General features: G+C 32.3%; 1 protein-coding gene across 1 annotated transcript; it reads left to right on the top strand.

Moving 5' to 3' along the window:
- The first annotated feature begins 4,478 nt into the window (after positions 1–4,478).
- Positions 4,479–23,438, top strand: LOC18441327 (GDSL esterase/lipase At5g03610). Its single transcript, XM_006851445.4, has 5 exons — positions 4,479–4,762; positions 5,044–5,241; positions 19,538–19,809; positions 20,914–21,220; positions 23,027–23,438. Exons 1-5 carry the CDS (start codon positions 4,714–4,716, stop codon positions 23,233–23,235), a joined length of 1,035 nt encoding a protein of 344 aa, XP_006851508.1. The 5' UTR covers positions 4,479–4,713; the 3' UTR covers positions 23,236–23,438.
- The last annotated feature ends 1,994 nt before the right edge of the window (positions 23,439–25,432 follow it).

Here is a 25,432-nt window from a genome sequence, read left to right as displayed (position 1 = left end):
GATCATGCTTTGCTACTATCGGAGCGCTGTCTCATAGGTTCTACTGCCAAAGAGAGAGGTGTGTGCAATAGTATTAAGGGTAGTTTAGTCTTCTTCTTTTTTTGGGTTGGGGGGTTATTTGTATAGAAAGTTTGTTGTAGAGAAAAAATTGAGAGAAAATGTTAGGTTGGGCGTAAGTTGAATAAATAGTGTAGTCTTGGGGGCTTTTGTAATTTTTCACTTTAAAGTTTTTTTTTTGTAATATTGTTTGACCTTTTTACCATTTTCATTTTGAATTTGCAATTTTTTTGATTTGTTTTTAAACTTTTCATGGGCTTTTGCCCTTGTACAGGCGAGTCCGAATCGCCAAGGTAATATGCCTCAAGCCAAAGGCTAAGTACCTGGCCTGAGGTGAAGCTCTAGACACCGATATGGAGGTGTTTTGGTAGGTTGGCTTGCTCACGTGTCTGCCTTGTTCTCAAGGGATTTAGAGCTCCAAAACCAAAAACAATGCAGTTATGAGGATTAAAATAAGGGATTTTATACCATGCGACTATTTACTTTAATTCTAGGGTCACAAATACTTACAATCATCAGATGTGAAATCTAGCTTGGGTATGTCACAAAGTTCGAAAAAATTTCTTTTAAACTTTGAGCTTAGTCAATGAAATAAATGCAACTACCTAATTTCACATCCAATGATCAAGATTAATTGGGACCATATTGTACAAAAAGTAAATGGTCTCATAATATACTTTCCCTTAAAATAAACCCTTCAAAAAAATATAAAATAAACTATTTAGTAGGCTTACAATAGAGAAAAATCATTTATAAGGCTCAAAATTTGACACTAAAATAATTAAAATTTACTTTTTGCACATTTATAATTATGGCAATTTGGATAATAAATTCATGATTGTAGTAGTCTACATGAAACATAGGTAAAATATTAGATACATGATCCCATTTCCAAGATAAACTCTCAGGATCTCACAAATGGAATGGTTGGATTTTGTTAGGTCATTTTGGGTCACCCTCGACATCCAAGCCTTCAATAAAAATAGTGCTCAATCAAAGTTACAAACGAATTCTCCATGAAAAATTCACTATAAGCCTTTAATGTATGGGATATTCTACCATTTATCTTTTGTACATTGAAGTTACAATCATTTTTGTCTCTAAAGTTTCAAAATGGGTGGTTGTAAGAGTATCATTGAAAATACACAGCTCCAAAAAAAAAATCTCGGACATCACGACTCATCCCTAGGTATACCATTTGACATCCAATGAATGAGAATGATTGTGACTTCCATACACAAAGGATAAATGGTCTCTTTGTAGACAATCCTGCAAATAGACAACCCCTTAATATATTTTGTGTTGATCTTCAACGCATTTTGGGAGTTTTTAATAGGAAAAAATTTATACAAGGTATCAACCTTATACTGTACAAGCAAGGTGCACCTCAGCACTGATCAGAAAAGATTGTTTCATTATTAGAAAACCCTCCACTTGATTATCTCCAGTTCAATATGTATAAAGTGTTCAAAGATTTATAACACATTATCTAGACCTTATGTTATCACGATATTTAAGTGTTTAGAGATTTGCTAGATTTGTAATATTATTGGAGCTTTCAATTTCATAATGGGTGGTAACAATACATTTTAGGGTGATTATAAGAGTTTTGGCCCTTAATATACATCTTAGAACGAGATTTTGGGATGCACCTTACCGTGATTATTTAAGGTTGACACCTTACACAAACCTACCCTTCTTAATAACTCAATAATGTGAGTCGATGATCCTAATTATGCCTCTTTAATTATATTTCTCAAGGTAAGACCACCTAATTGAATGGTCAAACCACTTAGAAAAGGTTGGAACCTAATATTCTTGAACAAAGGGTATTTTTGAGAGAAATAAAAAAAAAAAAATATGGGCATAAAATATAAAAGATGAGATTATATTAGAACACTCGTACATATAGGTATTCTCTTGATGTACTCAATTTTTTTGGACATTTATATACCTTTGTTTTATAATATAATTTTTTTAAATAAGGGCACTTATTCTTAATTAGAATAGGTAGAATCACAATTTATATAAGAAAGTAATGATATTTTTTAGTATTCAAGAAGCCATCATTGCTCCATACTAGCAATGTCATGATGATGTCATCATCTACGATAGATAATAACTGCTCTTCCTTCTATTAAGAATTTTCATTTTACCCTTGTTTAATTACTTAATATATCCGTACATAAGAAAAGTTACGATATAGTGGAGTAAGAATATTGAGTGTCCAAAAAAATAGTGTGTACATTAAGTAATTACTCATATGTATGAATACCCTAACATAACCCTAAATATATGTTAGACACTTTTTATATATTATCAAAGATACAAATGATTTCTCCTTGAAAAAATTCTCTACGGATGTGGTTTCTTTGTGGCCTAGGTTCAGTATGGCCTTAACTCAAATCCTGGTCCGGAGAGCACTTTGGGTATTAGAAATCTCCATGATGGTTCTAAAATCAATTTCCTTCACCTATTATGAAATTCAAAATATGTTACAAGTCTTGTAGATTTGTGAAAACTTTTTTTTTTTGTGCAAAATGAACGTTTTAGATAATGTGTTACAAATACACATTATTTTTAGGATTTGAAATCTTTTTTTTTCTCACAACCACAATGATCAAACTTGAGATGATCAATTTGAAGACTTTTCGAAGCAAGATCTACAATTTCCAGTAAGTTTTAAGATGAGGCTTTACTTATTTTGATGCAGCCCTATCAACACATTTTCCAATTTCCTAATTATGCATCTTTAACTACATTTTTCATGGTAAGACCACCTAATTAGATTGTTGCCTATACCCTTAAAGGAAAATATTAACTAAATGATCAAACTACTTTAAAAAAGAGCTGGGAACTGATATTTTTAACAAAGGGATTTTTGAGAAAAATAAAAATAAAAATATGAGCATGAAATATAAAATATATAAGACACTTTTTATATACTATTGGTTATTGAATATATTACACTTATGGCACCATATTAGGGAAACTAGAAGGGGAACGAATTGTCACATTGGTTTTTGTTGATCTACTATTTAAATGATTTATTGAAAAGATTGAAGTTGCTGTATTCATTTCACTCGCGATTGAGTATCTCTATTGGGTGTTATGCTTGCTGCTTTAAGTGGTATTCACCTATGGCATACACCAACGATGATTGAGATCTTTAGGGATGATTATGTAATAATATTCGGTGGAAGAACTTTGGGACACCTTTGGAGAAATGCAACTAGTGCAGCACATGAAAGTGCATATTGTGACTTTTTTTGTCTATCAAACTACATGCACTGCATGATGGATCTAAAGAAGTAGGCCTTTGTGTCGGCAATAATGGGCCTAATGAGTTTTTGCAGCGAATCCTCTTATTAAGCAGTCTTGTATTTTGATAGAAACTCGTAATTTTCTAACAAATACGGCCTTTTGACTATTTTTTTATATGAGTTGGAGATAAGCATACTTGAACAGTGATATCGACTACAAGGTAAACCACCACCTCTTGGGCCTCCCATACTAATTCTACTATAGATGCCAACTATAGATAACTCCGAACCAAACACAGACTGCATTTCCCTAGAAAATGTGTAGATAGAATCCCAAATAGTGAGAACTCAAGAGTAATCTATTACTTTGTTAATCTCAAGTCTCAAATTTCACATAATTTTTTTGGGTATTACTTTGCTAATCTCAAGTTTCAAATTTCACATAATTTTTTTTGGGTGAGTCAGCAGGGATATCGGCCCCAACCTGTTTTATTAAAATAATCAAAAAGATGTTAAATGAACGTATCTTATATAAACCTCGGCAAGGGAACATCAGCAAAAGATAAAACCATATGCAGGGATATCGGCCCCAACCTGTTTTATTAAAATAATAAAAAAGATGTTAAATGAACATATCTTATATAACCTTGGGCAAGGGGACATCAGCACAAGATAAAACCATATGTATGCACCTGTACCAGCTTTTAAAAAATTCTCTAATTTAATCTCATTTATTGAAATTAAATTTTTTAATTTAATGTACTAATCTTTGACAACGCGTGCGAAAGATTTGAAAAATGATTGATTTGTGGGGTTGGGGGGAAACCGAGTACCATATGGTGGACCTCATCCACGATAGCCGAAAAAGCATATCCAACGGTTCAGATTTTCTGTATTAGGTCCTTTCGGATCCTGGCCGTCGGTAAAAATTGAAGAAAAGAAAAGGTCTTGCAGATTCACGTGCCGGGTCTGGGAGAAGGGGTCCATTCTTATCACGTGCGGCGGCCGAATTACTGTAATTCGATTATTCGTCCGTTCGTATTAAAAAACATTTATTTATTATTAATTAAAATTCATCGTATTTACTATTCATTAACATTATTGTGTCCTTCATCGAATGAGGACATATAAATACGGCATAAGGCCAGAAACCTATTTGTCGATTCTATCTGATAGCTATCCTTTCATTATTGTCGTTTCATCAATCTTCAGTTCTAGAGAGAGAGAGAGAGAGAGAGAGAGAGAGAGAAAGTCAGTTCTAGAGAGAGATAGGAGCTGGAGGTTTCAATTTTATGTCAATTTCTCACCTATCAGGGGGAGTGCTAAAGATAAAGGAGGAGTATTTTCTTGCGAGCCAAGTTTTCAGAACCACTCTCCTCTTCTAAAGAAAGAGATGGCACTGCGTTTCATTTGCAGTCTTCTTTTCGTTGTTCTATTAATTGGTAAGCGTTTCATATTTGGACGGAAAGTTGAATTTACTTTATTTGGTTTCATCATTAATAATGTTACATTTTTCTGTTCTAAGATTTATAGAGAGAGAGAGATTTGCTCCTTTCCCTTATTGTTATTTTGGTGGGGGGGTATAAATTTTTGAAGCGGCCACAAAAATAGTGTGTTTTTAATTGTTTTTTCATTTGTCTTTCTATTAGTTTTTGAATGGATATATTCTCTCCCAAATCTCTATTAATCTACAGTTTGGGTGTGTTGTTGATTATGGTAACAGTGAGTTTAGGGGGAGTAGAGAGTAAAGCTCATCATCGTGAAAAGAGGAGGGTGTTATTTGTGTTTGGGGATTCGTATGCGGACACTGGCAACTTTCGGAAGAGCGTATCGCCGTCGTGGAAGCAGCCATACGGGATCACCTTCCCCGGTAAACCAGCCGGCCGTTTCTCTGATGGCCGTGTCCTCACTGATTTCCTTGGTACTCTCTCTCTCTCTCTCTACAAAAATCACCTCTCCCTCCCTCTCTACAAATATATTTCTCTTAATTTTTTATTTCTTATTTAATATTTACGACTGCTACTCTCTCTCTCTTGTTTCTTAAATAACATTACAACGTCTTTGTTTTTCACGCTTGAGGGAGGCAACGGGCCGAGACTGTATCACCATAGGTCCAGGCCAGCTCAGGCCTGGCCCTAGCCCGAGTCATGTTAGGGCTGGACTGCTCCGGGCTGGGCCAAAAAAAAAAGGGCTAAATAAATAAATGAAAAATGGGCCGGACCAGACTTGGCCGGCAGACGGGGGGTCTGGCTGGGCCATTCGGGTAATTGCCTGGCCTAGTCACAGTTGAATCTTTTTGGTCTCTGAAATCTTTTTAGTCCTCTCACTTTCTCACTCCTCTTTATCTATAAATTATAGAAGGCCTATACCTCTCTCTTACTCGCATAGTAGTAACTCAAAAGTAATTCAGAATGGCGCGGGGCTTTGGCGGTCGTATTGTCGGTCTAAGACCTCTGTCTTTACTCTCTTTAAAAAAAAAAAAAAAGAAGGGCTCAAATCCCCATTAATTTTATTATTTTTTTAAAAAAAGGTTGGATCGTGATGATAGCATCGCTGCAAAAAGGGGTTGGATCGTGCTAATAGCATCTTAGTACCCCATGACTCGTTACCCCAAATTACACTTTCAAAATGTAACTCTCAAATCTATTGAAAAAATTGGTAGGAGTCTCTCTTCCCCCACTGAATTACTCAAAAGTAATTTTCTACCTCTCCCTTTTACCTTGTAATATAACTTTTTAATCTCCTTGGATCTCTCTCTTCTTTCTAAAAAAAAAAAAAAATAGTCTCTCTCCATCTCTCTCTAACTTTACCTGTTTGTTACGAGTGTGTGTGTCATTTGGTTCTCTTTTGTAATGCGAGTGCTCTCTGTGTCCGTCTCTTTTCTCTTCAGGCTTTCGCTTTTAGTTCTTTTCAGGTTCCAACCCCATGTTTAGCTTTTTGGAACCTGGCCGAAGTTTTAATGTTTCGCGTCATTTTTTCCTTTTCAAGGCAACTGAATTTCGTCTGAAATTTCGTTTTCAATGGAAATGATTCATGACCATTCATGCCTTCTTTGGATGATTTGATTGGTTGCTGCGGTCGAATCTTTTGCGAAATTACGAACAGTATGTATATCTTTTAGGCGAAGTTTTGGCAAACTATGGCGAATTTTTAGGGAAAAAGAGCATAAAAGGTGTTATTTTAGTATTTTCACCCAAAAAATTGGAAGTATTTCGGTACATTGGGTGGTCTTGTCCCAAAAGCACGGTTGGGACTTGGGAGGTCATTTTGTAGATCTATAATGGATTCTAGGAAAAAAAAAAAAAAAAAAAAAAAAAAGATTTGGATGGAGGTCACCTGAAAATGGATTCTGTTAAAAAAAAAAAAAAAAAAAAAAAAAAAAAACAGGATTTTGAGCACAAGGCCACACGGATCATGAACCTTGCATTGGGGGACCAACATACAAAATTCATTTTTTTTTCTAAAAAAAATATGTAGTAACAGTAAATTGAAACTTAAAACATACTTAAAATGTAGAGAAAAATAGATTTTAAATGTCTGATTTACAGTTTAGGACATTTTGAAAATATAAAAAAGGAGAAAAATAGAAAACGGGTGATTAGAGAAAAAACACATTCACCAATCTTTGCGAAATACACCCAAATCACATACAAAAACATTATAAAACAATCAGTAATTTTTAAATTTTTTTTTAATCTCCTTGAGTTATACATCCAACACAGGGAAACTTGGCTTCGCCCTCCTAACCGAGTGGACTTAGGTGCGCCGTGACACACTGTGAGGGACCATAGATCCATGGTTTCAAATTCAATAGCTCTTTCTTTTTAATTATCTTTTTTTGAAAATTTTAAATTATTTTTAGCTTTTATTTGTGGTATTATTGAATTAAATAAGTTGAATCAAAGATGATTTGAAAATTATATTCAGATATAATGATTATTTTTTTGAATGTATTTTTCAGGGGGGCTTGACCACCCAATTATGTGATTCGTATCCAAAAAGTGATTTGGAGAGGGCGTATTTTTTATTTATTATTATATTTTATTTAATGGTAAAGATTAGCTATTACCCGTTTTTTTCATATAGTTTTGAGAGTTTGTTTTATTTGAAGGTGTTGGCGGGATTGAAAACCATATAAATTAAGTCCGTCCCATTAAAAGCTACAACATGATAACTAGGTATGGGGTTACTACGACTGCATCCCAATACCTTTGGTTAAGGGTGGGAATTGTGCAGTAGGAGTGCCATTTTTTAAATTCTTTTGTTTTTTTAATCTCTCAATCAATCCGCATCCCTGTACCTTTGGTTAAGGGTGGGAATTGTGCAGTAGGAGTGCCATTTTTTAAATTCTTTTGTTTTTTTAATCTCTCAATCAATTTGGGACATTTAAGTGTGATATTTTTATCCTCCTTCAATTACGAACGAGTTCTGACGAAATTTTGAAACGATGGATAGTTTTCTTCTGAATAGTGCCGAAATGTTAAACCGTTGGCTTGTTTTCGTCTAATCCGTGACGAAATTTTAAACCACGCTTTTCTTCTTCACCACTAGGCCCATAATGCACCAAGGCACCTGGATATGTTCCCTTTCCGTGCGAAAAATGTGCACAAAGTAACATTCCTTATGCTTTTCTATGACTGATGTGCTTTTTCTGTAGAATTAATGTCGGAATCTAATTAAAAAACCATTATTTAGGGAAAGGGTATGCTGACTCTTAGCTTTTTGGATTGGGTTTTGACCCCACAAATGGATAAACAATTTAGCGGTACTTAAAAAATGTCATGTCCTAGACGAATTCAAGGAAAATGCGCAACTTATCACTGTCCCTTTGGCCATTGGATTTATCTACTCATGTTTGAAGGTTATGATAATTTTTGAAATCATATAAATTTTGTCCCCTTTTGAGCAGGTAAAACCGGTGTTTTAATAAAAGGTTGCATTTGGGTAAGGTGTCAACTTCAAACAATTGCCTTGTCACCACTTTGGGGTTTTCATTTCGGGGTCACCCTACTAATACCTACAAAAAAGCTGAATCTACTTGAAAAAATGGGTAGCCTTCTAATCCAAAAAAAAAAAAAAAAAAAAAAAAAAAAAAATTAAACTTAAACTTAGAAAACAATTGGATAAACAAAAATTGACACTCAAAAGGCAACTTGGAGATTTTTGTTAAGAGTTTGATTATAATACTTTTTTACCATCTAGTTCACAATATAAAGAAAAATATGGAAGGGGTGAAAAGAATAAGAAGTATAAACTATCATCGAAAAGGAACCATTATTCTAAAAGGAAAGGAAAATTTTATAAATTTTTTGTGAAAGACCAATCTTTTCCTGTTTGTTTTAATTGTGGTAAAGTATGACATTATAAAAATAAATGTAGAGTAAAAAAGAAGATTAATGCCCTTAAAATTGAAGATAGTATTAAAAAACAATTATATAATATTCTTTCAGTAAAAGAAGAATCATCTGATAGCTCTTCTGAAGCTGGTGAAGAATTAATCGGAAAAAATGATTCTTCACCAGATTCAGAAGAGCTATCAGATGATTCTTCTTTTATTAAAAGAATATTATATAATTTTTTTTTAATACTATCTTCAATTTTAAGGGCATTAATCCTCTTTTTGACTCTGCATTTGTTTTTAGAATGTCCTATTTTACTATAATTAAAACAAACATGTATTTTTTTTTTTCCCTTTTGTTTAATAGATTGGTCTTTCACAAATTTTTATAAAATTTTCCTTTCCCTCTAGATGATTGGTCCCTCTTCGAGGATGATTTATACTTCTTATACTTTTCACTCCTTTGAGAGTTTTTTTAATATTGTGAACTAGATGGTAAAAAAGTATTATTACCAAACTGTTCAAAAAAATATCCAAGTTCCTTTTTGCCTGTCATTCTTTGTTTATCTAATTGTCTTCTAAGTTTGAGATCTGTGCATAGAGTTATTTAACCCTGTTCTGGTTAATGGCTTAACCGCCACTTGAACCAACCCAATATGTAGATAATTGAAAATTTTCTTTCTATGATCGTCTATCATTATGTTAGACAGAAGCTGGAAATTATCTTGGGTTTCCTTTTTTCTCAATTGTTTTAATTGAAAAGTCAGCTCTAAGTTCAAACGTTCATTTGTTTTATAAATATCTTGAATTGAAACCTTAGAAATGATTCAATTTTGAATATGTTTTTCTATATTATCTATAATTATTTCATCCTTATTATTAACACGTAATACATTTGAACTAGAACTAGTGGAAGCCGATCCATTAGATAAGGTTTTGAGAAAATTTTCCATTAGAATAATATTACAGCTTAGATCCGAGTCAACATGAAATAATCCCTACGCTTTCACATGCCTTCTTGGCTTAACATCGATCTTTGGGTCACTGTGCTTTTAGGTCTTTACTATAATATTTATTCTTTCAGACATATTTTTACAGTTTACCACTGTAATAACCTTGGCTCTGATACCATAAAGCAACAACAACACACTCAAAGCAACATAGTCTAATATGATAAAAGCAACATAATATATATACACCGTTTGGATCTGAGTCAACAGGAAACAGTCCGCATGCTTTCACATGTCTTTCTCGTTTTGTAGTGATTTTCAAGTCACTGCGACTTTATAACCTTATTATAATATTAACTCTTTTAGACACATTTCTACAATTTACCGCTGTGATAGACCTTAGATCTGATACCAAAATATGACGGAAGCATGAAAGCAAAAGCAACAAACATAGGATATTGCCCAAAATACCAACATCAAAATTAAAATTAACAGGAGCCAAAATACACAGATAATATGAAGTATTAAACTAGAACTTACATAGTACAAGTAGTACAATTGTTGAAGTAGATGAGGAGGCCGGACACACCAAAGTAAGACACATCACCAGATATACAAAATTTGGACAATTTGGAAGACAAAAATGAATACTCTGAGCGGGAGAGAGAGGATCACAAACCAGAAAAGAGACTCAAAGCTTAAAACTTTCGGTGCCCGGTTCAAGGGAGGTTGCCTCCTTATATAGGCCTTCAGTTCGGATTTGAAACCATTTCAGATCTGTAAAGCTGTCGGTGGATTTCAACTAGTTTGAAATCCCTACAGTAATTATCGGTGGACTTGAATTAATTTGAAGTCCGTATAGTGACTGACTAGTAAAAGCGCTATAGTGATTGCTACAGTGGCTCTATAGTACCTGCTACAGTGACCGTTGTTATAGTAACTGCTATAGTGATTTTTGTAAAAAAGCTAGATTTTATCGTCTTTTCCCTGTGATCTTTATAGGTGTTGTTGAGACACGTTTCCTGGATTGATTAGAGCCGTGTCGTTCCTTATCTTGAACGGTGTTTTAACTGTGTTGTAATGCGAAAGGCTCAGAGTAGTTTGGATTGAAGCTATTTTCATTATGATTTTCCTCATCTAGTTGAGATATAGACATTTATCTTTTTCTTCTCGTAAAGCCATTAGGAGCATGTTTTGTTTCTACTTTATTTAAGTAGTCGAGTAATTTATCAGCTTCGCTCGTAAACAGTTTAATTAACTAGAACAAACTTTTTAAGAGTAATTTTATTTGAGACAAGTTGTGTGGTAATGAAGTTATCCAACCATTTGATATAAACTTGTCTTTCAAGATTTGAGATATAATCACCCATTATTATTTTTTATAACATATTCCCACCTCATGATCCATGGGATTTCATATAAAATCCATAAATGCAAATCAAGGTCTGTTTTAACAGCATTTTTACTTAATTTGAAAATTTTTTGTTTTGATTATTTAATCGAACAAGGAAGTATATCAGGCAAAGGTCCCTATGTATAAAACCAGCTTTTAAACCGGTTCGATATATCTTGTAGGCTTTTTAGCCAGAACTGTAGAAACTTGCTACGTGTATAAGTTGGATTTTAATATGAAAATATTAAATCCCATGCTTTTATATAGTAATAATAATTAAATGACTTAATGACCATATTTTGTTGTCGAAAATATATTGGCTTTACAGAACCAAAGCCCGATTTTATATATGATATAATGTCAAGAATTTGAAATTTTGAATATGCAAAATGCTACCCATTATTTTTATAGTTGTGAACTCTTTGTACATATCATGTCTCTTTTAAAACACTATCATAATATTCACGTGTTTTGAATCCATTTGAAGGATGAATAAGATCATTGAGATATATGGTTGCAATATCAGTCGGATGATTATTTTGATTCTCATTTTTCATTTTTATTAAATGAATTGTTGTCAAAGCTATATGTTATGATTTTTTACCTTGAGTATTAGGACTTTGAGTCCTCAAGGGTTTAAGAGATATTTCAATCTTTTTGTTGAGAATTTGCATTAACACTTTTGAAATTTTTGATAGTATTGCCAGATTTTTATTTGGGCTTGAAACAATATCCATTGGCTGATTCCCCTTCTTTCTTGCCTTGTAAAAATTATTGAGTTAAGAAGTCAAGCAAATAGTTTGATTTACCTTTTAATATATTCAATCATAAATTCAAATGTTGATAATATAGCTTGCCATCTTGCAAGGATTTGTTTTGAAACCAGGTTTTTGACATATTTTCTAAGATTTGTTTTATACATTTACAATTAGTCACGATAAAATTTTTTTTATTAAGTAGACCACTTTGAAATTTACTGACACAGTGAACAATTGCTAAGACTTTTTTTACTATGGAATATTTCTCCTAGGCAGGATTCCGAACTTTAGAAGTAAATCTAACAAATTGTTCTTTATCATAGATTCTTTGTTTAAGAGTCGCTCCTATTCCTTGCCCAGATGCAATTGTTTCTACCAATGGTTTAAAAATCGGATCAGTGACCCCGAACGGGCTTCCAAAAAACCGATCCGGATCGGCGAATCGACGATCCGGATCGGGAATCAGGTGAATCGGTCAGAATAAAGCTTAAAAAAAATCCGAAAATTTAATTAAAATTCATTATAAATATTGTTTTTTAGGAATTCAATAAAAAATGAGGGTACTCCATTAAGAATTTTCATGTTTTTGAATGAATATGCGAATATTGATATGTTCTTTCCCTGCATGAACCGCCATTCAGCATTTAATTTACAGCATTTCGTGCTCATCCCTACAATGTTGCTGTTGGGACTCGATATGTGAATAATATGGCTGGGATAGGGTGGCCACAGAATCATCATCTCTCTCATTTTCTCTTTGAATAATATGGATTAAAAAAGAAAAATAACAAATTTTCAAAAAAATCGATCATGGATTAAAAAAAAAATCACAAATTTTCAAAAAATTCTATCATGGATTACAAAAAAAAAATTCGATCATGGATTAAAAAAAAAAAATCACAAATTTTCTAAAAATTCTATCATAGATTACAAAAAAAAATTCGATCATGGATTAAAAAAAAAAAATCACAAATTTTCAAAAAATTCAATCATGGATTAGAAAAGATTCGATCATGGATTACATAAAATTCGATCATGGATTACATAAAATTCGATCATGGATTACAAAAAAAAACAAACAAAAAAAAACAAAAAATTCAATCGTGGATTACAAAAAAAGAAAAAAACAGTTCGATCATGGATTACAAAAAATTCAATCATGGATTACAAAAAACTTTATCATGGGTTACAAAAAAAGCAAAAAACAAAAAATTCAATCATGGATTACAAAAAAAAAAACAAACATTTCGATCATGGATTACAAAAAAAAAACAAACATTTCGATCATGTATTACAAAACATTCGATCATGGATTACAAAAAATTCTATCATGGGTTACAAAAAAAAAAAAAAAAACCAAAAATTCGATCATGGATTACAAGAAAAAAAAACAAACATTTCGATCATGGATTACAAAAAATTCTATTACGGGTTACAAAAAAACAAAAAATTCGATCATGGATTACAAAAAAACAAAAACAATTCAATCATGGATTACAAAAAAATCGATCAAGTATTACAAAAAAATCTATCATGGATTACAAAAACAAAAAAAAAAAAAAAAAAAAAAAAAAAAAAAAAAAAAAAAAAAATCCTTTTCGGGTCTCGCCGATTTACTGTTAGGACTCACCGATTCCGTACAGTGTATCGGCGAGTCACTGTACAGAATCGTCCGGTTCTCTCTAGAACCGGATGATTTTCGATTTTTTAGCTGATACGATCCACTTTTGCGATTTCCGAGTCGAACCGGGCGAGTCCGGTTCGACTAGGCGTTTTTAAAACACTGGTTTCTACTATTTTAAAGGCATCAGGATTGGATAAGGCTAAGCATGATACTTCTTTAGCTTTTAATATTATTTTTCTAACTGCCTTTATGTGTTCCTCTGTCCATTCAGGAGGATTCTTTTTAAATCTTTGAAATAGAGGTTTTGCATCAAAAGCAATATTTTTATAAAAATCTGAGATATAATTTAGACATCCTAAAAACCTTTGTATTTTTTTTTATCTTTTAAATGTTAGGTAATTTGTCAGTAAATTGTATATCCCTCTCAAATGGAATAATACTCCCTTGGAATAATACTTCATTGTAGAAACTACCAAACCTGCTTTTTTTATTGCTTTTATGAAGATATTTAAATGTTTCCAATGTTGTTCTAAAGAGTTAAAAAATAAGCACATTGTCAATATAAACAAATATGAATTTTGTATAAGGATTAAAAATATCATTCATAATATTATGAAATTCAGAAGATGCATGTTTTAAACCAAAAAGCATTACATTCCATTCATAATGTCTAATGGATATTGTTTAATGCCCAAATAAAAATCTGGCACTACTATAAAAAATTCCAAAGGCGTTGAGGCAAATGCCCAACAAAGAGATTGAAATATCTCCTAAACCCTTAAGGACTCAAAGTCCTAATAATCAAGGTGAAAAATCGTCATATATAGCTTCGGCGTCAATTCCCTTAATAATAATGGAAAATGAGTATCAAAATAATCGTTCGATTGATGTTGCAGCCATATGTCTCGAGGATCATATTCATCCCTCAAATAAGTTCAAAACACGTGAATATTATAAGGATGTTGTAAAAGAAAAGATCTGTACATATAGTTCACAACTATAGAAGTAATTAGCGTCATTTTGCATATTCAAAATTTCAAATTATTGACATTATATCATATAGAGAATGCGGCTTTGATCCTTTAAAGCCAAAATATTTTCCATAACAGAATATGACTATTAAGTCATTTAATTATTATGACTATATATAGGCATGATATTTAATATTTTCATTCCAAAATCCTACTTATACACATAATTGGTTTTTACAGTTCCAGTTAAAAAGCCTACGAGATACACCAAACTGGTTTAAAAGTTGGTTTTATACGTGGGACCCATGCCTGATATACTTCCTTGTTTGATTAAAGAATTGAAACAATTTTTTTTTGAATTCAATAAAAATGCTAGTAAAAGATATCTAGATTTGTATTTCTGGATTTTATATGATATCCCTGGGATCCAGAGGTGGGAATATGTTATAAGCGAGATAATGATAAGTGAGATTATATCCTAAATCTTGAAAGACAAGTTTATTTCAAATAGTGGGATAACTTCATTACCACACAACTTGTCCCAAATAAAATTATCTTTAAAAATGTTATTCTAGTTAATTTAACATTTACTAGTGAAAATGGTAAATTACTCGACTACTTAAATTAATTAGAAACAAAACATATTTCTAAAATTGAGCCTAAAAGAAAGTTTCTAATGGATTTACGAGAAGAAGAAGATAAAATGTCTACCTCTTAGTTAGATGAGGAAAACCAGAAGGAAGAGGGCTTCGATGCAGAATATTCTGAGCCTTTCGCATCACAACAAAGTTAAAATACTATTCAAGATAAGGGACGACTCGACTCCAATCAATCCAGAATATGTGTTTTGACAACACCTAAAACGATCACAAAGAAAAGATCAAGGAATTTAGTTTTTTTTACAAAAGTCACTATAATAGTTATTGTAGCAACGGTCTTTGCTGCAGTTACTGTTGTAACGAGTCACTGTAGCAATCATTGTAGAACTTTTACTATTCGGTTACTATGCGAACTTCAAATTAATTCAAGTCTACCGACAATATACTGTGCGGATTTCAAACTAGTTGAAGTCTACCAACAACTTTACGGATTTGAAATGGTTTTAAATCCGAGTTGAATACCTCTTTAAGGAGGCAACATCCTTTGAGCCAGGCGCCAAAAGTTTTAAGCTTTGAGTCTCTTCTTTGGCTTGTATTATTTTCTCTGCCTCTCTGAGTCTTCACTTTTGTTTTCCGATTTGTCCAAGTTCTATATTTGGTGGTGAGTCTCTTCTTTGGCTTGTATTATTTTCTCTGCCTCTCTGAGTCTTCACTTTTGTTTTCCGATTTGTCCAAGTTCTATATTTGGTGGTGTGTCTTATTTTGGTGTGTCCAGCTTCCTTGTCTACTTCAACAATTGTACTACTTGTACTATGTAAGTTCTAGTCTAATACTTCATATTATCTGTGTATTTGTGCTCTTGTTAATTTTAATTTTGATTATGTTAATTTGTGCAATATTCTCTGTCTATTGCTATACAGTTTACTAACAAGTTTTCTGATATTTTAAAAGTTCAAAAAGAATTGCAAGGGTTTTTAGGATGCTTAAATTACAAAGCTGATTTTTATAAAATTCTTGCTTTTGATGCGAAACCCTTATTTCAAAGGCTTAAAAAATATCCTCTTGAATAGAGGGAGGAGCATACAAAGGCGGTTAGAAAAATAAAATTAAAAGTTAAAAAATTGCCATGATTGGCTTTATCCAATCCTGATGGTTTTAAAATAGTAGAAACATATACCTCTCAGCAAGGATTAGGAGGGATTCGTAAACAAAGAATCCATGACAAAGAACAACTAGTTGGATTCACTTCCAAAACTTCGAACCCTGCTTAACAAAAGTATTCCACAGTAAAAATATAAGTATTAGCTATTGTTCATTGCGGTTATTGAATTTCAGAGTAATTTACTCAACAAGAAATTTTTGTCAGAACTGATTGCAAATCTGTAAAAGAAATTCTCGAAATGGATGTTAAAAGTCTGGTTTCAAAACAGCTCTTTGTCCGATGGCAAGGCATACTTTCGAAATTTGAATTTACAATTGAAGATATTAATGGTAATTCAAATTATTTGCTTGAGTTTTGGACTCGAGAATTTTTAAAAATTACGTAAGAAGGGGAAACAACCAATAGAAATTGTTCCAAGTCCAAGTAAAAGCTTGGTAACAACATCTATTATTCCGAAGGCTTTAATACAAATGCCCAAAAAAGTGATTGAAATATCTCCCCAACCTTTAAGGACTCAAAGTCCTAATGCCCAAGATGAAAAATCACGTTATATAGTTTCGACAGTAATTCTATTAATAATAGTGGAAAATGAACACTAGAATAATCATCCAGCTGATATTGCAATTATATACCTTAAGGATGATATTCATCCTACGAATGAGTTCAAAACTCGTGAATATTATGAGGCTAGCTTAAAAGAGATAAATCCATACATATAGTTCATAACTATAGAAATAATGGGCATTATATTGAATTTTCAAAATAACAAATTCTTGACATTATTTCTTACAGAGAATGGGGATTCGATCTTTTAAAGCCAAAATATTTCCAAGTACAAAATGTTTCTGTTAAGTCATTTAATTATCATGACTATATAAAGGCATGAAATTTAATAGTTTGCTATCAAAATCCTGCCTGCACTCACAACTAGTTCATACTATTCAAGATAAGAAGCCTACAGGATATCTCAAACTGGTTTAAAAGTTGGTTTTATACATAGGGACCTCTTCTTGAAATACTCATTGTTTGATTAATGAATTGAAACAAAAATTTTGCGATTTCAAAAAAAATGCTTGTAAAAGAGAATTAGATTTATATTTTTAGATTTTATATGAAATTCGATGGATTATAAGATGACAATACGTCATGAATGTAGATAATGATAGGTAGGATTATATCCCAAATCTTGAAAGACAAGTTTATGTTAAATGGTGGGATAATCTTGTCACTACACAACTGGTTCCGGGTAAAATCACTTTTAAAAAAATTGTTCCAGTTAATCTAGTTGTCATTGGAGAGGATAATGAGTTGCTTGACTATTTAAATCAAATAGAAACAAAACATTTATCTGAAATTGAGCTTAAATAGATGCACTTAATGTTTCTACGGGAAGAAGATGATGAGAACCTGAATGAAGAAGGTTTCGATCCAGAGTACTCCGAGCTTTTTATATCACAACATAGTTAAAACACTGTTCAAGATAAGGAATGATTCGACTTCAATCAATCCAGAACACGTGTCTTGACAACTAATGATAAAATCATATGAAAAAAAAGAAAGAATCAAAACTTTCACTAAAAATCATTATAGCAACGGTCACTGTAACCGTCAGTGTAGCACTTTTTACTGTAGCAATGGTCATTGTGGCAAATCATTGTAGTACTATGTGGATTTCAAAGAAATTCAAATACACCAACAATTACTTTGCGGATTTCAAATCCACCGACAACTTTACGGATTTGAACTGATTTCAAATGCAAATGAGAGGTCTATAAAAGGACGCGACTTCATTTCAGCAAGCATCTTAAGTTTTACTCTGGAAGTTTATCCTTGGAGTTGTAAATTCTTTGAGTGTTCCTCATACTTTCCCTCTCTTCGAGTTGTGTACTCTTTTATTCCTATCTTTCTTTCACGAGTCTTGTATATCTGATGGTATGTCGACTTTCTTCTCTGCATCTACAAAACAGTTGTAATTTGTAAGTTTAAGTTCTAGTTTATACTAAATAAGTTTCGGTTTTATTATATTTCTTTGTAGTTTTATTATATTTGATTGTTTATGTTTATGTTTGTGTTTATATATATATATATATATATATATATATATATATATATATATATATATATATATATATATATATATATATATTATTTATTTATTTATTTATTTCATTGGCTGCTTGCTTTTAAAACTAAACTCCGGATTTCTTTCGCTGGTTGTGTATCTCCTTATTCTCCTTCAAAAGGTTTTAGGCCCTTATGATCTATTCGAGTACTCGAAAATTAATTTCTACTATATTCTCATCGGGAAAAAAAGGCGTCTTTAATGATTTCCAATTATTGACACCTAAATTGAGGAAAATGTTATCCCGTCATCTTGTTCTAATTATTATGTGCAAAGTATTTTTGTGGATAAACTTATTATGGTACGGTCGAATAAATATTGTTGACAAATATTTGTATCATCATCATCCTCATTCTAGCCCTACCCCAACTATCTGGGATCGGTTACACAAATCTTGTTCTGCCATTCCGTGTTATCAAAAATCATTTCTTTAGTCAGACCATAAGTCACCAGATCTATTGTCATTGATACCAACCATGTCTTTTTGAGCCCTTCCCTTCCCCTTGTAGAGTCTTCCACTTGAATGAAATTGGCCTTCTTAACTTAGTTGTTCTAGGTCGATGCTGCACATGAATAGCCCACTTAAGTGTACTTTCCCTCATCTTATTATCTATTGAAACCACCTCTAAGTTTCGTCATATGTACTCATTTTGAATTTTAATTTTTTTTGTCTTGCCACTCATCTATCTCAACATCCTTATCTCAACTATACTCATTTTATGGATATGTTGTTTCTTTACTGACCAACATTACGTCCCACAAATATGATTGGTCTTATAGCAGTTTTATAAAACTTTTCCTTTAGTTTTACTGCGGCGATCACATAAAATTCTGGAAGTACATCTCCAATTTGTTGACCCAACTTTAATGCTATGTGCGACATCTTCCTCAATCTCTCCATTCTTATGGATTATGGACCTTAGATATCAAAATAATCAATTTTAGGTGCTTCTTGGCCATGATAAATGTTTGTGTAGCATTCATAAATTGTTTCGGCGAGTTTATTCACTAATTATAGTCTATTATGAGGAGCTCATATTCGATTTAAATGATGCTATATTCTCTTTGGTATCTGCTAACTAGAAACCCTTTAAAACTCATAAAAAATAACTTCACAATGATATTAACTAATTTTTTTTTAAATATGATAAAAAAAACAAATATTCAATGATTATAATGCGAAGTGAATATCTCAACATTCCCACTAGGATGAAATTTTAATAAAAGAACCAGGTATTATCGACCAAAACTGGGGATTATCACATTATTTACGACGATGTTGTCTTTGTTCTCAATGCAGCAAAGTTTTTAGGGGTCCGTTCTCCTATACCATACACGTGGCGAAAGATCAACCCTTCACTGCAACGCTATGGGGTGAACTTCGCGATCGGAGGGACGGGAGTGTTCACTACATTGAACGCAATGGCCAATATGACCGTCCAAATTGACTCCTTTGAGCGGCTGTTAAGGCAGGGAGTCATCTGCCAAAACGATCTGGACCGTTCAGTTGCCCTTGTCTCACTGGCTGGCAACGACTATTCTGCATACTTGGAACGTAATGGCTCAGCAGAGGTATTGCATAGTAGGGCTCAAGTTTTTTTGGGGGAAATTTTGGATACTACTTGTTATATTTTTTTCCTTAAATTGTCCATAGCTACTGCCTAGGTTTTAGGGAAGTTTGGTCTTTACTAGTGTTATCAAAATTGGATCGGCTACTGAATTTATTAGATGTTTAGTCCAATCAAAATTAGTGAGATTGTCGACTGAAACAAAATAAAAAAAAGTTAAAGATAAATTAAAAATATTAATATATGTTAAAGGAAAAAATTATTATTTCTCTAGTGTATAGAAGGTATATACTTCCCCCATCCAGTCATCCAATTTAGTTCAAGTGAACCACTGACAGTTTTATCTAGGTCCTATACATTAGAGTATTTTGTTTTTATTTTTAATAAATTATATCAATATCAAATTTGGTGCATGCCATCATCTCAATCGGACACACCTAAAAAAGAAAAAATATTAATTTAGTTTTTTTCATAAAATACAGTAACCAAAATACCCTTAAATCTTTAAGGCCATTTTGATTTTTTTATTTTATTGAGAATATTTTTTTATATTTTTTACAAGTGCGAGTTTACGAGAGAAGCAGACACCCGAAATTTGGTGTGAAATTTTTTTTTAGAAGAAAACTTAAATATAAGATAGTATAGAGGCGTGACATTGTGACTGAAGCCATCTCAGCCGTTCATTCAAAATGGATGGTTGGATTGGAGGAAGTATATAAGTTTTATATAGTAGGAAAAATATAGAAAGCTTGTCCTATGTTAAAAGAGGTTTCTGACCTTCTTTAACCTATCCAATTGGTCAAAAGTAGTATTTTAGCAAAAACAAAACCTCTCGAAAATTGGTTTTGAGCAGTTCTCTAATAAACTCTTGAGTTTTTCTTAGGACCAAACCAGCCCTGTCACTGGTTGGTGGTTTGACTGCAGCGAATGGGTCTTGATAACATGCGATGCAACAAGTTGAAGCTTTAAAATTGATATTCTTTAGGTTAGGTGTTTACACATTCAATTATATGATATCGTAGTTTATATTGTTGAATACTAGACTTTGTGATCTCCACTTATCTTTCTTTTTTTTTGGTTTCCTTTTCTTTTTTGATGTTATGTGTAGGGCTTACAACCATTTATCATTGCGGTTGTGAAACAATTGTCCCTGAACCTACAACGTCTCCAAGGTTTAGGAGTGAAGAAAATCGCAGTTACAACCATGGAACCTTTGGGTTGTTTACCTAGTAGCACACAAGTTCTTTCATATAAGCAGTGCAATGAGACCCAAAATGCAGCTACAAGTTTTCATAACTTACTCTTGGAGCAAGAAGTTCAAAACCTCAACAAAGAGGCCAACAACTCTTCAAATATAGTTATCTTCGACCTCTTCAACTCTTTCAATTCTGTTCTAAAGACCCCAAGTGGCCAAGGTATATGAGTACTTTTTTATATATATATATATATATTATAAACTAGGGTTTTAACACAGTCTGGCGTATCAGGATTCATAATAACTAACATGGTCAAAGCCTGGCATACTAGGATTCAAAATAACTAACATGGTCAAATCAACAAAATTTTCAGCAATATTGTTGATTTGTGAAGGTCATTTCACTCAAGTGCTTCTTCACCTGTTTTGTTCAAAATATCAAAATATGCCCTTGTGTTGAATTTCATATCAAGAATGTTTATCTTCGTATTTTGACTCAAGTGTCCTCGTAAGCGAGAGATGGGTATTTTTCATTAAATTGTCTTTTTTTAAATGTGAATTTTGAACAAATATGGGTATTTAAGTCATTTCGTTCAACTTAAGTGGATCAGCAAAACGAATGCATTACTATCACTCATTCAAAGCTTCAAACCCAAAACATGTGTGTTTGTAGTAAAGATGCATTGTTTTGGGTTTAGAAACTTGATATTATGCAGAACCATTTTCATAATTTTGCCCCACTTTTGTCATGGGCCGAGTTACCAAAATTCCACCCATGTTTAGGATTGCAAACCCAAAACATGGTCATTTTTAGCTATACGTAACAAAATATGTAGGAAGGTTCTTGAGTGATCACTTTGTTGATATTGGTTTATTTAAATGATGTAGTGATTTCTTGAGGAAGTTTAACCACTTTAATGATATATGATAATTTTACGAGAATAGTCACCGCTAAACATATTTTTTTTGCAAGGCGGATCAGAATAGGAGTTAATTTCCTTCGCATCCACATTACCATCTTAGATCACTGGCATGCTTATTTTGGAAAATACATCGTAAATTATCTTATTTTATTACCAAAATAAAAAAGTAGTCTTGAACATTTTATTTTGGAAAATACATCTGTAAATTATCCTATTTTATTACCAAAATAAAAAAGTAGTCTTGAACATTTTATATTTTATGCTTAAGTCTCACTTTCCGAGAGAGTATAGTATATTTTAATTTTATTTTATTTCTGTACATCATATTTCGCTCAAAGTTGGGGAGTTCATTCTTCACTCTCTCACATTTATAAAATTACTGATTTCTTTAAAGTACATAAAATAACAAAAACAACTTTAAAATTTTAAAATTTGTGAGGGTATTTTGATATTTTTATTTAACTAAATTGTATATTGTTTTAGTTTTTCCGCACGTATGTTATGGTCAGAAGCATGTGTGCCAAAAGTTTGAGGTTGGTTGGATATAAAAAAATAACAAAATGAAAATACAATATTCACTATAAAGTGTGGGACTTAGGTGTAAAATATATAACATACGGGACTATTTTTAAATTTGAAAATGAGAAATAATTGTTTGTTAATTACCCTTTCAGAGCTGTTTTATACTTTTTAGATTAGGAAAATGATTTATTGGTGCATGTGACCAAATTGTAAATATAATCACTGCTGCTAGAACACCTAGACGGAGCTTTCTAAAGCCAAACCTCTCAGTTCATTTTTATTCATATCTAAAAGAAATTTAAAAGAGAAAATGTTTCATTCTGAGATTGACTCTGCATGGTCCCTTAGATTGATGATCATTTCTAGGGCTTGAAATATTTATTTGTTTATTTTTTATGTTGAAATTGATCACAAGATGAATCAAAAGATGATTTTTAAGTATTTGGAGCATAAAGCCCTAATCGTGGTACAAAATGTACAATTTGGTCCATGGGATTGCCCCTGATAGATTTCTTTCCCTGATACTTCTACTACCTACTATGGGTTTGATCATGGTGTTGAAATAGGTCTTTCTTTTGCAGGGAAGTTCGTTGATAGTTTAAGGCCTTGTTGCGACGGTTTTACAGTTACAGATAGGTGTGGAAGCATCGACAAGAGCGGCCGCGCTACATACAACATATGCAGTAATCCAGAGACAACATTCTTTTGGGATTCTGTGCACCCTACTCAGTCTGCATGGGCTGCGATTGTCTCATACCTTCGTCCTTCAGTAGAAGCCTTGGCATCTTGATCCATCTGAAATTTCATTACATTGTATAACATTGTCATTTACATGTCATTTTCTTTATTTGTGAAATATGATTTTGATAGGTGATTAGCTAGTACAATAATAGACATTGGATCTTTAAGGGACAGGAATGATGTGTTTTCAGTTGGGTTTATGAGAGCTTGTATGAGCATTTTATATAGTGAAACATAAATATGATTTGTTGATACTCGGATTAAGTTCGACATGCTAAGCTAGTCGAGTTTGAAAAAATTCAAAATACTTGAGCATATAGATCTACCAACAATGGTTTAGTGGATTAGCTCTTGATGAGGTTGGGGTATACCCAGATGAGAGCCGACGGATTGGGTGGTTCTTGCGTGTGAAGAATAGCCTTTCGAGATATGGTTCAAAATATTGTTGTTATATCATCATATGGTATGTATATAGATAGCTGTATTGAGATTCACTTATAAGGGTGAAGCGTGTAAATGTGTGAGAGAATACCTCGATGTATCATGAAGTCATGGTTGCATCATGGTCTGGAGGATCATAATTTTTTGTCTCTAGGCGAGAACTTAAAATCTATAAATTTGGATTGCATCATCTAGTCTATTGATTGACTTTGGTGGTCCAATCATGAGTCCTGCAGTAGATTGTGGATCAAGGGGAATGCTGAGTCAGTTTGAAAAAGTTAGGTGTATCGTGGTCTGCATTTGAAGGTGGACTGCTCCCTTATATTGATAAATTCCTAGATTTAACGGATCTAATTTCCATCAAAATTAATTAGTTTTAATTAATTTTATGTTATATGATTTCTAGAATGTTTATTTGAATTTTTGTGAATATTTTAATATTTTATTTTTATCATTTGAATTAATAAATTAAAAAAAATTAAATTTTCAATGTTTTAAATAAAATATAAAACTTAAAAATTTTAAATACAAAATAAAATATTTTTTAAAATTATATAAGCCCCCAATAAATATGAGTTAATTTAAAAAATGTGGGATTGGGTGTACAGATTTGTACCCCCTATAACTTTCTCAAATCTTTTTTAGTTCACCTCTTTATTAATTTAGGGAAAGATGATATTGAGCTCAATATTTTCATTTTGCAGTCAATTATATTTTTAGTATTGGGACTATAGATTTATTAAACTCCAAAATATCGTATTGATTTTCTTTTACACCATGCCAAATTTGATTTGAGGGCCTTAGGGCATCAAATGCGTGTCCACCGGTACAAACTCCCTCCAACCATTAACTGGAAGACTTTTCTAGCACATTGCTACAAGTCTAAGTGAAAAAGGTTCCATAACTTTCTCTCTCCAAAAAAAAATGCCTCTTCTCTCCTTTCCTCTACATCTCTACTCACGGTCCTATGGACGATCTTAAATGATGATTATGAGAGAGAGATGGAGAGAGATTTTTCTCGTCAAATTTGGTTGTGTTAGGTAGGCAGTCAACATAAAATTTTATCTAAATTTATTATGAATCCTTAAGGCTAAAAAATAGTGAAAGGTAACCTCAAAGGTTATGGTTGGAAGTAGTGAAAAAAAATACGCGGTCTTACTGCTTAAAAGTAAAGCCTTAATAAAGCAAAATGACAAACATGGAGTCGTACCACTTACCTCAATTAATTGGAAAACAACTTTGACGAGTGAGGATGATGCAAGGTGATTGAAAAAGATACAGAGGCGTACTAAAATATAAATCTAAGAAATAATAAATTACAACCCGAGGTGGTTTTCAAATATGGAGTTGAAAGGTAGTAAGGAAAGATTTAATTCAAAATATTGAAATGACTATTACTAGAGTTTGGGGCCTTTGCAGAACTTTGGACTTTTTAAAACCCTATAATAACCTTAAAGACAGGTGATTGTACCTCGGACAACATATATTCTACATGGTCTTTCATAAACGTAAAATATTTTTGAATGGTTTTTGGACGCCCCTTTTATAACGAACTTATTCTATTTATGTTTAACATAAGTAAGGTTGCAACTTTATTATATTATAGAAGTAAGTAAGGTGCACTTCAAAACTCCAATAGAAAAGAGTTTTTGATGTTGAAAATCTTTCAAATTGATCATCTTAATTCGAGATATGAGAATATAAAAAAAAGAAGAATTACAAGTCCTAAAAATAATGTATCTTGTAGTAAGTTACGTGGACCATCTATTTTCAAGTTTATATAAATATGTTCGATTTGTAGCATT

Source organism: Amborella trichopoda, chromosome 11 (genome assembly GCF_054954075.1).
Source record: "Amborella trichopoda isolate Santa Cruz 75 chromosome 11, AtrichopodaSantaCruz75HAP2 v2.0, whole genome shotgun sequence".
NCBI lineage: Eukaryota > Viridiplantae > Streptophyta > Magnoliopsida > Amborellales > Amborellaceae > Amborella > Amborella trichopoda.
The sequence above is the reverse complement of the archived record's forward strand: the minus strand, read 5'-3'. Positions and strand labels throughout refer to the sequence as shown.